The 11,719-nt window shown below is 54.1% G+C and overlaps 1 protein-coding gene across 2 annotated transcripts; it reads right to left on the bottom strand.

Moving 5' to 3' along the window:
• Nucleotides 1–5,868: 5,868 nt before the first annotated feature.
• Nucleotides 5,869–11,452, bottom strand: DMBX1 (diencephalon/mesencephalon homeobox 1; the record flags this gene model as incomplete). 2 transcript variants are annotated; one of them, XM_080690726.1, is made up of 4 exons in its annotated part: nucleotides 5,869–6,314; nucleotides 7,471–7,819; nucleotides 8,101–8,294; nucleotides 11,299–11,452. In XM_080690726.1, 4 exons carry the CDS (start codon nucleotides 11,450–11,452, stop codon nucleotides 5,869–5,871), a joined length of 1,143 nt encoding a protein of 380 aa, XP_080546852.1. The 2 variants fall into 2 exon arrangements, with proteins under 2 accessions (XP_080546852.1, XP_080546853.1); XM_080690727.1 differs by having other exon boundaries at nucleotides 8,101–8,279.
• Nucleotides 11,453–11,719: the final 267 nt, after the last annotated feature.

The raw sequence follows: 11,719 nt of genomic DNA, 5'->3' as shown, positions 1-11,719 counted from the left end.
GGGAGAGAGAGGCCAGATGTGACTAATGGTTCCCATTAAACAGAAATGGAAATCGAGGACCAGAGAGAGGCCCACAGTAAACATCAAGTGGGGATTAGCTTGTCCTGTCTGCATCAGTAGAATCTCCTTCCTATTATCTCCAGCATTTCCCAGAGGTCCCGACCTCAGGCTCTTCTCTCAGTTTGATCTCATTTAGTAATGTGGCATCTTTGACTATCTCCCTGTTGACACCACCAAGGTCAAGAGCATGGATTCTGAGGTTAGCCAGGCCCATTACTAGCTGTGGTCCTGGTGAGCTATTTAAACACTCTGTGCCTCGGTTTCCCCATCTGTCAAGGGGGTAGTAATAATACCTACTTTTGAGTTGCATGAGGATTAAGTGGCTAATTCATAAGGTAATAGGCACAGAGAAAGTGCTATGTAAATATTTGTCAAATAAAGTCAACACCAGCAGCAGAGACAGACCCAGCATCTTCCTTTATATAAATCAGACTCTTCAAATGCAACACATAAGATCTACCTGAGCTCAGGAGCATCCCCAGATGCTCACCTAGCCCCAACCAAGTAGAGGTCCCTCTGCCCTGTAGCCTGGTAGGTAGCCAGAGACTCAGGAGCACCTCTGTCCTGCAGTCCCTGCAGTGATTGTACCTCCTAAATCTCTCATCAGTCTGACTCCTTTCTCCTCTCCCCTCCCTAGCCCAGATGAGGCCACCCTCCTCTCACCAGAACAGGACGATGGCCTCATCTGCCTCCCTGCTCCAGCTCTGTTGCATGAACCACCATGCAACAAAAGGGAGAGAGGCATACTTACTAAAATAAGTTTGATCACTCCGGTTCCCCCGAAGAGCTTTCAGTGCCCCCCCCCAGTCAAAGCCCCTAGCTTTGTGTTTGTTTTTCTATTCTCATCTGCTGACACCCCCCACCATCCCCCAGCCCCACCCAGACAAGCCCCTTGCTCTTGCAGGGCTCAAGGACTCAGGGGCTGCCCTGTGGCTTGGGCATGCTGCGCCTCTTGCCCTCTCCATGAACACTGGACCAAGGGACTCAGGTCCAGGTCTCCCTCTCAAGGGGTCTTTCCTACCTACTGTGCTCCACAGTTCCTTATCACACACGTGTGTGTGTGTGTGTGTGTGTGCGTGTGTTACTAGAGTTTGAACTCAGGGACATTTTACCTCCAAGTTACACATCCAGACTCCAGATTTTTTTGTTTTGTTTTGAAACAGGGTCTCACTAGGTTGCTGAGTCTTGCTACACTGCTGAGGCTACACTTGAACCTGTGAGCCTCCTGTCTAAGTCTCCCAAGTACTGGAATTACAGGCACAAGCTACCATGCCTAGCTAGTTCCCTATCTTTTGAACTTCCAGTCACACTATAGTGTAATTATAAGGGCATATTAATTTTTTTCTTTCTTTCTGTTTGTTTGTACTACTGGGGGTTGAGACCAGGGGTATTCTACCTCTGAGCTACACCCCCCAGCCCTATTTTTTATTCTTTATTTTGAAACAGGGTCTCATTAAATTGCAGAAGGCCTCATTAAGTAGCTGAGTCTGGCCTCGAGCTAGCGATTCTACCGTCTCAGCCTCCCAAGTAGTGGGATTACAAGTGTGCACCACCATGCCCAGCTAGGGCAGGTTTTTTCTTATTTGTTTCTGTGTCCCAGAGTCCTGCACAGAGCCAGGCATGCAGTTTACTCAGTCAGTGCTGAAGGAGTGTTCTGAAGTGCTTTGAATTGCAGTGTTATCAGGGTCTTCTTGATGCCAGGGGAGGTGTTTCCCTCCAGGCTGAGGTTTGTGGGAGGCGCAGAATGATTGGGGGTGTGTGTGTGGAGATTTGGGGCAGACATTTGATCTGTCAGCCCCGCCCAGGGAGGTGGGGAGGCAGGTGAAGGGGGATGCTGCCCACCCTAATCCTCAGCCACACTGGGGACAGAGGAATGCTCTCCTGGGGGTCACAGCGACCTGCGAAAGGAGGTCAGGGCCCGCCCCTGGAAGCCCAACAGACTCTTTGCCTACTATTCAGGCTTGCTGGGGTTCTTCTAACAGGAAGGCCTTATCCAGAGGAGGTGCTAAGCCCCCCAGCCTCAGTCACATGCATACATCACCCCTCTGACTTGGGCCCTCAGGAACTCAGGGGAGAGAGAGGTGAGGCCAAGACAAAGAGGGCTGAGTAGTGGAGATCTCTGGCCCTCTTTTTCTTGAAATGCAGCAGAAGGGACCAGGATCACCTATATTGCTCTACAGTCTCACAGTTTCTATCTCTCTCTGCTCATGTGTACACACACACACACACACACACACACACACACACACACACACACACAGAGTTCATGGCACAGGTCAAACCTATACATAGACTTCCAACAAAACACACACACACACACACACATACACACACACACACACACACACACACACATGCATCTTACTACTGCAGCAATCCCTCCTCCGTTCCCTGCTTACTTACCTCTGAGGACCAAGTGCTCACTTCCCCTGAAGGCCGCCCATTCCTTCAGAGTGAACAGCTCTGGCTTTAGATTCAATGTGCCTTCCTGTCATTCCCCTTTGGCCCTGGCTTGCTTGCTGCCATTTTCCACACAATCTCCTCCCTCTCTCCATCCTGCAGACCCATCCTGCCCTAACTAACCTGAATATAGCCAGGTGTCCCAGGTGTTCCCTGTTCCAAGTAGCCCCCAGAAGACAACGCATTCCCCTCACCCTCCGCTCCCCTGTGACCCTCCGGAGTGGCACAGCAGCTGGGAGAGGACCACAAAGCCAGTGTGGGAGTGGCCAGCCACAGAGGCTGTGGTGAAGCGCGGACTGGCCAGACCTCAAGACGCCTGCTGCCTGCTGTAAGAAACTCTGGGAATGAGCACGGACCACGGGCTGTACTGCCAGGCTCTCTTTTTATTAGCCAAGTAGGACAAAGAACAGATCACAACATCACAGGAAGTAAGACCAAGAGACGGACAGATACACTCACGGACAGAGCGGCATGCTGCACAACGCGGGGGCAGGGCAGGGGAAGAGGGTGGTTTGAGTCTTGTTTCTTCAACTAACAGAATAAATAAATACAGCACACAGTGTTTTTGCCACAGGTTGGCACAACCTCTAAGCACAAATGGTCACAAAATAGCTGGTTTGAAAAGCAGTCTGTACAGCCTGCCAGCCTCAGATTTGAGGCAGGGACCCAGGCTCCGGGAAGTGAGGTGCAGGGAAAGGGAGACCTCAAACAGGAGGGAGCAGAGAGGGAGAGTCAGGGCTGGAGGCCCAGGCTGGGGTGGGGTGGTACCCACAGGCTTGGGACAGGCTCCTGGGTCGGTGCTGCAGGGTGGACCCAGGCTTGGGCCCTCTGACTCCTCAAGGACGTGGAGGTTGCCCTCTACCCAGGACACTTGCTCTGGCTCTCCAGCTCTGTCCAGTACCCCAGTATCAGAGGCTGATGCCTTAAACCAATGGGAGTTCCCTTAAGGGCACAGACCACATGCACCTTCCCTGCCTATTCTGAGTAAGACCAGAGGAGCTGGGAAGCGCCTAAGGAGGGCCTGGCTCCTGCCACGACAGAACTTGAGTTCAGGTGGACTTGTACCTTAGGAGGTCAGGGGAGGCTTCCCAGAGGAGGTGGTGATGTCCACAGGGCTACTGGATTCCAAGGCACAGTGACAGTCACTATTACCCAGGGACAAACAAAAAGCTTCAGTCCTCGTGCCTGGTTCAGATGAAATAATTTCTGTTTCAGAAACAGAACTTCCTAGAGCTGGTCTCAAAGGACAGTCAATGGGCCACAGGCACAGAACCTGTCCCAGTCCCAAACCAAAAACTCCTGTCTCTCCCAGAGTCTTTGCCAACCTTCCACCCCCTGCCTAGGTCTTTCCCCCTCTTATGCCTCCAAGAATTTGGATTTGCTTCTCAAATTCAAGTTCCCAGCAAGACTCTCCCTGCTCAGAAATCCTTAATTGCCTGCCTTGGTGTTTGCCATGTGTGGGGAGATATTTAGCCTGGGCTCCAGACCCCTCGACCCCACCTCTCTTGACACCTCCTGCCTCATGGCTCACTTAAGTTAGTTTCACCTCTCCTGCTTTGTTCAAGTGGTTTTTTGAGCCCGGGCCACCACCCTCTTCACTTTTTTCTCTCCAAAGCCTTCTCCATCTGCCCAAGCTTCTGAGATTTTTTTTGTTGTGGTGGTTGTTAACTAATTTAACTAGCTGTATGGTGGCACACACCTGTAATCCCAGTACTTGGAAGGTTAAGACAAGAGGATCACAGGTTCAAGATCAGCCTCAGCAATTTAGGGAGATGCTTAGCAACCTAGCAAGACCTTGTTTCAAAACAAAAAATAAAAAGGGTTGAGGGTATAGCTTGGAGGTAGAATGCTTCTGGGTTCAATCCCCAGTACCACAAAGCAACAACAAAAACTTAACTAAAAGCTTCTGCAAGGTTGTGAGTATGGAATGCAGAATGTTGGAGCTGGACGGGATCTTATAGCCCCTCTAATTCAGATAGACAAATGGTCCCAGAGAGGCTCTGGGCTTGCCTAAGGTCACACTGACATGAAAGGAAGTCAGCTGAGCAGCAGGGGTGGGGGAGCTGGCCATAAAGAGGCCATTTACACTTGCATGCCAGAGACACTGGATAGAAGCCTCACTTCCACAGGTGTCTCTGGGACAAGGAGTCCAGAAGCCTGAGCCTCTGTGTTGCTGTGTGGTCCACACTCACTGTGATCCGGAGCTTGAGTTCAACTTCACTCCTGGCTCAGATGCATCCCGGAAAGGACAGAACTGCTGACTGTGGAGGCTGGGATTGTGGGGGAGGAGTACAAGCCCCCTCTCCTCTTAGAGCAACCTTCTCCTCTGCCTCCTTCCAACCAGGGAAGTCTTACCAAAGAGAACTCTGGAGCCCAGGTCAGTCCTGGGTGGACACTGGCTCCAGGCCTCTGGCCTTGAAGGACATAGGGCAGTGTTGCTGGCTATGGTACTGCTGCCCAGCCCAACACCGCCTCCACCCTCCTCCTGCATCTCCAGCTGGACCCTCCAGGCTGAGAAGAAGCAGAGGAAGTGGCTCATGTCCTCTTCCAGAGGTCAGGCCTAGGGAAGGGGTGTGGAGCCAGGGCCACCTTCTGCCTGCCACCCCAGGGTCTCCAGCGAGGGCCTCTTGCCTGTTGGGGCCTGGGAAGGAATAGCTGGCTGCAGGTGGGGGATGGAAACAGGGAAGCAGGGAAGAAGCAGAGAGGGAGAAGAGAGGAAAACAGGAAGAAGCAATATGACTAAAACCTCTAAAGAGGTCTCTAAAGAGACCACAGCCCCCAGTAAAACACAGCTTGGGAACTGATGACACCAACACTGCCAGCACGAAGGAAGAAGTAGTGAGAAGGTGGGGTGGGCAGGGAGGTCAGGGAGGTTCCAAGGATGGGGGAAAGAGACAGAGAGGGCGGGAAGGCCGGGGGGGAGGGAAGGGCAGAAGCTGCAGTTGGAGCAAGGGTGGCAGTGGAGACAGATGGGGGTGGCACGGGGACCTGGGGAAGGCTGTGCCTGAAAATATAGCTTTATATATTTATATTTATATCTCACATTCCACACATCAATTTACTAGGGGACAGAAAGGGAGGAGGGAAGGAGGTGGCGAAGCTGAGGAGGGGATAGCGGGCTCTCGCGCCTCCCCGCTTGCCCCCTGGGAGGAGGGGTCCAAGCAGTGCCATGCAGAGGTGTGCAGCCTTCACCTGGGGCTGGGGCGTTGAGGAAGGGGTTGGGGAAAGGACTCCAGGTCCCAGGATTCCTGGGCTCCCAAAATCAACTCTTTGAGAGCCTTCTGGGGATAACCATGGGACTTTGGGGGGGAGCACCCAAGACCCCTGGCCAGCTCGGAGGCCAGACAGTCAGTTGGGCAGTGTGTCAAGTCCCAGGGAGGCCGCATGCTGCTTGGCCCGGAGCCGCAGGTTCTCGATGCTCGTGGTTTTACTGTTCAGGGCAGCAGAGGCAGGTGTCAGGCCTGTGGGGGGTGCCGGCAGCAGTGGGGAGCCCCACACCCCCTGGTGGGCAGCAGCGGCTGCTGACAGGGACTGGTAGTAGGACTGGCAGTGCAGTGAACCCAGTGGGGCCATGTTGACGCCCAGGTAGGGCACAGCGGCAGCAGCCGCCGCTGGGGTCGGGCCCCCCACTTCAAAGGACGAGTAGTGCACCAGGTTGTTGGTGGCTGCCATGTGCTGGCGAAACTGCTCCTGCAGCCGGAAGAGGCTCAGCGGGGAGGAGGAGTATGAGTGGGAGGGGCCCAGGAGGCCGCCTCCTGGGGCTGCAGGAGTTATGGCCAGGCTGCCTGGGGAATCTGCAAGTAGAGAACCAAGAATCAAGGACTCAGGACAGGGGGACTGGCCTGCTAGGAGCGGCTCCCTCAGCTTCCCATCCTCTCAGCACTGCAGACAAGATAAGCTTTGGCTGAAGCCATGTCCATCCCATCTCAGCCAGGGCATCCCCTGAAGAGCTGCTCAGAATGCTCAGGCCCCTTGTCTGAGTCCTTGAGGAACCCCTTTATCTTTTCAGGGGCTGTTCCCGCCTCCTGTGCTATTCACAGCTCTTATCCCATCCCCCCAGCTCTCAGCTCAGGGTCCCTATCCTCCCTGACTGAGCTTGTGGCTTGTTTCTGATGTGTGCCTCATGCCAGACCTCAGTTCTTCATAAAACAGATAGGACCCGGGTGTGGTGGCCCATGCATGCAACTGCAGTACTTAGGAGGCTGAGACCGGAGGATCACAGGCTCAAGGCCTGTGTCAGCAACTTAGTGAGACCCTCAACTACTTAGTGAAACCCTTTTTCAAAATAAAAAAATAAAATAGGGCTGGGTGTATAACTCAGAGGTAGAATGCCCCTGGATTCAATCCCCAGTACCATAAGAACAACAACAAAAAATAAAATAAATAGGGGTGAAATGATCCAGCCTAGGACAGATCTTTAAGAAAGAGATGGGAAGGGGGTTACCCAGCACTGGAAGTATCCACCCTCTAGACCCTCTTGGCAGGTGCCCCTTCCACAGGGTCCCTAAGGAACCAGACCCCTGAACTAAAAACATGGAGCCAAAGCCCTAAAAAGGTGCGCGCGGAAGGGGGGGTGTCTCTGCTGCATGCAGGAATCCTGATACTGATAGGCTATTCACCCAGTATACACTGGAACATCTGCACTAGTTGCTAAAATATTAGAATATTTTGGTAGTTGATAAATAATTTTGCCCTGAGCACCCCAGTGGGTCTCCTTGTCTCCCAGCCCCTCTCCCAGGACTCTCCAGACTTTCCCATAGACTCAGCATCTAAAGGGTGAACACTTGGCACAGGCTGGCCAGTCTTTTCTAATTGGTCATGCTCCTGAGTGACAACTGTTGACTATTCCTGCTCTAACCCATGTCACACACCCAAGCCCTGGCCAGGCTGGACCCGGCTCTTGTGCCTCAGCTGGGGCCCCAGCACACCCACAGCACCTCCAAGCCTCACCTGCCTTGGGGCTGCCCCTCTTGCAGCCCAGCCCCTTGCTCTCAGCCCCAGGGCTCTTCTCAGCTTTGAGATCCTCAGCCCCAGCCCGGGGGTCCTCCTCACGGTCCGGCTGGTCCTCTGGGGCTGACTCACTGGCCGACTGCTCAGACAGGCTCAGGTGAAGCTCGGCAGGCGGGTCACTACTGGGCAGGCTAGAGGGCTGGTCGGTCTCCAGCTGGGCGTCTGGGGCTGGGGCCTCCGTCTTGCCTTCCCCGTGGGAGCCCTCGGCCTCCTTCTGCTTCTGGAGCTGTTCTTTCTGCAGGCTGCGCTGCTTCTTCCGGAATTTGGCCCTGCGGTTCTTGAACCACACCTGGTTCAGGGAGAGGAGCAGTCAGAGGTGGGAGGAACAGAGCAGGGTTGAGTGGAGTGGGCCGCGCTGGGGGAGGATGCAGGTGATAACGTTGCCCCCACATCTCTAGGAAATCCACCCCCTCCATCCTTTCCAAATTGCCCCTCATCACTGAAGGCACTGGCGGACGGAGCAGCTGCACCTTGGCAGGGACCAAGTAAATGCTGGCTTCTAAGGGGTAGGGAGCCAGAGGATGGGCCGGCCCTCCTCTGCAAGGTCTAGTCAGGGGAGCTGAGCCCTACCTGCACCCGGGCCTCAGGCAGGTTGGTGCACATGGCCAGTCTCTCGCGCATCACCACATCTGGGTAGTGAGTCTTCTGGAAGGTCTTTTCCAGGGCCTCCAGTTGCTGGGCCGTGAATGCTGTACGGCTGCGACGTTGTTTGCGGTGCTGGGAGCCATAGCGGGCCTCCAAGATGATGTCTTGAAATGTACAGCCGTTGGAGGGCAAGGAGAGGGGGCCCATTTAATTATGGGAAACAGGCTTTGAGTTTTATCCTGCTCTGACCCACTCCAGACACCCAGGCAGCTGCCAGAGCTGGGCCCCTGGCTCTTTGCCCTTGGAAATCACCCATCCCCTCTCCTCTGACTTAGGTCTTCAAAATCTCTCCACCATCTTACCCACCATCAGGATTGCAGGGGTCAACTCAGCTCCAAGAATGGCTGTGAGGCATGTGATTGAGCGGGGCATTAGGGATGGGCAGGTAGGTATTTCCCTTAGATCCTCTAATTCCAAGAATTATACTTTTGAGTATACCATTATATTTTGAGTATAATATTCTGAAATTATATAATGCGAGTAATCTACAAATCCATGTCACAATGGTTCTACTGCCCCGTAGCCCTTAGATCCTGGACACTAAGGCCTCTGCAACATCGGAATACTGGTCTGTGACCACGAGAAGCCACGCTGTGGGCTGGTACACATCTCAAGGTCTCATGGGGGAGGACTGACTAGGCAAACAGAAGTTATCAGCACTTGATTCTTCATCCTCTGCATTAAATCTCATCCTCCAAGATGTGTTTCCGATGGCAACACCTGAGGTTCCTACTCTTACTTTCCTGAACAGACTGCCTGCTCTGGCAGGGTGCTCAGAGACCCTTCTGGCTGCCTCACCAAGGTAAAATGACAAAATGACCAGGCTCCAACACGGTAATCATGGAAGGGAGACAGTGCTGGTGGACCATCAGTTCTATAGTCCTGCTCACATATCTGGTATCACAAAAACTACCCAGGACAGTGTCTGCCTCTCGCTGGTCGTCCAGCCTCCAGCCCTTCCACTGAGTCAGGCCAGGAGGTGGGACTGTAGCGCCTCCCACACAAGTGGATCCTGCATTGCCTGTGCGGAGAGCTGGGAACCCATGTCTCAGCATCTGCCCAGGGCAGGAGAGTCCTCCCCTTGAATTCCAGAGATTGGAGAGTCACAGACAACACCCTCAATGGGAAGAAGGCTACCCAGTGTCTAGGAAGCCCCAGATTTGGGGGTGCTTCTTAAATATAAAGCAAGTCCCAAACTCCTTACAAACTAGCCCTAATCCCAGCCGAGACCAATCCCTGAGCTCATGCTGGTCACCCTAGAGCAGGAGAGGAATGGAGACCACTTATTCAGCCCCACCCTGTTCAGAGAGCAGCAGCTCACTGTCATGCTACTGGAGACTGCAAGGGGCAGGGTGGTCACAGGGAGGCCAGGCTCTGTATGCCCTGGGCTGGGCGGAACTTCCCACTGGAAGATACTGCTTTCCAAGCAAAGGGCTACCTGGTACACATTCCCTCCCTCTTAAGAGTTAGAGAACTGGGGAGTAGGCTGAACACCCCAGCTCCTATGCCCCAATAGCAGAGGTAAGCCTCTGTCCCTGACCCTTGAGTCCTACAATGCTGTCAGGAACTGGTGTTGCTACCAAGTTGGGCAAATTCACTCTAAACGAGGGGAGTAGCTTAGGCTGAGGCAGCACTGCACCCCTGGCCACCACACTGGGCACTAATGCCCCACGTGGATCGAGAGGAGGAGAACAGGGGCTCTACTTGACTGAGTCCCGCCTGAAGGCCTAGCAGGGTCTAAAGGAGTTGGAGTGGCCACCACATCCTCCTTACCAGGCTGGCGCCCTTACCTGGGAAGGGTCCTCAGACCCCATCCCATTTCTGTCCTTTGGCTCCTGCGGTCCTCCCTCCTCACTGTGCCCAAGACTGCAGAAAGCCCTCCCTGACTCATCCTGCTGCTCTGAGTTGCCTGCCATTGGCCCCTGGCCATGCGCCTTTGCCCTGCCCTCTCCTGGACTGTGGGCACCTGACATCCCTGGGCTTTCCCCACAGTCTCCAAGGCAGCCTGGTACAGGCCTTAGGCCCACATGGGTTCACCAAGGCTTGTACAGGATGGGATGGACAACATCATCTCCCAGGAAACCAAACTCCCCACCTGTGCCACTGAATCCTTCTCATACCCACTGAGAGGAAGTGAGGGCAGCCATCAGTTGAGCAAGGAGTGGGGGGGGCCCGGCTGCAGCTCCCTCCTGGGTGCTTGGTACTTACCTTGGTTGTTAATGACTTCTGAATGTGGCTAGGCCTCTGCTGAACACTTTGCTTGTGTAATCTCTAACAACCTCCTAGCCATCCTCTGAGCACTGCCACCGTCCCCGGGGAAACTTAGGCTTCAAGAAAGGGTGAGTGGCCAGACACTGCCCTGACTGTATGTCTCCCATTTTTAGCCACAATAGCATGTGTCAACACCACCCCACCCCAAATTTAACCTCTCTGAGCCTCAGTTTCCTTGTCCATAAAATGGAGATAACTTCTTTTCATGGGAATTGAATAGTTTGATGCAGAGAGAGAGAAAGAGCCTCACACAGTGCCTGGCACACAGCTGGTATTCACACCATGGGAGCTGTTATTACTCCCTGTGCCTACGATATCACCCTCTGGGGGCACTCCAGCCCTGTCCCAGCTACTTTCCAACTACAGTTCTCTGGACTAGTCCCATTCCCTCCTATCTCCATCTCTTCTTCCGTGAGACAGGACTAATGGATACCTCAGGCTTCATAGGCTAGTCATGGGAATTTGAAGACACAGGCCAACCTGGGGCACTCCAGAAACACACACAGAGAGTATACAGAAGACATGGCCAACCTGGGGCACTCCAGAAACACACACAGAGAGTATACAGAAGACATGGCCAACCTGGGGCACTCCAGAAACACACACAGAGAGTATACAGAAGACATGGCCAACCTGGGGCACTCCAGAAACACACGCACAGATAGTATACAAGTGCTGCCGAAGTGAGCACAACACACAGATTCAGAATTGCCGTCTCTCTGTGCTAAGTGACCTACAGCTTGCTGAGCCACCCAGAGGAAACCCTCCCAGTGCTTCTCCCTCTCTTTGTCTTTTGGAGACCCCTCCTCAGCCCACAGCATGTGCCCCCGGGCCTGTCCCCAGGGCCCTTACCAGCCAGGCGCTCAGCCAGCGTGAGCGCATGCACTGAGGGCCGGTAGTCCGGGGCGTGCTGGGCCTGCTGGGCCGCCTGCTGGTGCAGGTTGTACATGGCGCTGAGCGAGTTCATGGCGTGCAGAGAGTAGCCGTTCACCCCGTAGTGCTGCATGGCGGCATCCGTCTGCAGACAGGGAAGAGGGAGAGGAGACATAAGTCAGGGCTGTTGGAAGCAACCTTGGGAGAGAACTTGCTGCAGTCCAGGGCCTGGATGCCCACTTCACCTCCAAGAGCTTCTGTCTCCCCATCTGAAAGTGGCTTGGCTTGCCACCCAAGGGCTCTGCACTTAGTCCTTCATTGGCCCACTCATTCAGTGATCCACTCAGCAGGGCCAGAGGAGGGTTTAGCATGAGACTGCATGGGCTGGAGTCTCAACTTT

The sequence above is a fragment of the Muscardinus avellanarius genome (assembly GCF_963383645.1).
Source record: "Muscardinus avellanarius genome assembly, chromosome: 3".
In the NCBI taxonomy this organism is placed as follows: Eukaryota; Metazoa; Chordata; class Mammalia; order Rodentia; family Gliridae; genus Muscardinus; species Muscardinus avellanarius.
The sequence above is the reverse complement of the archived record's forward strand: the minus strand, read 5'-3'. Positions and strand labels throughout refer to the sequence as shown.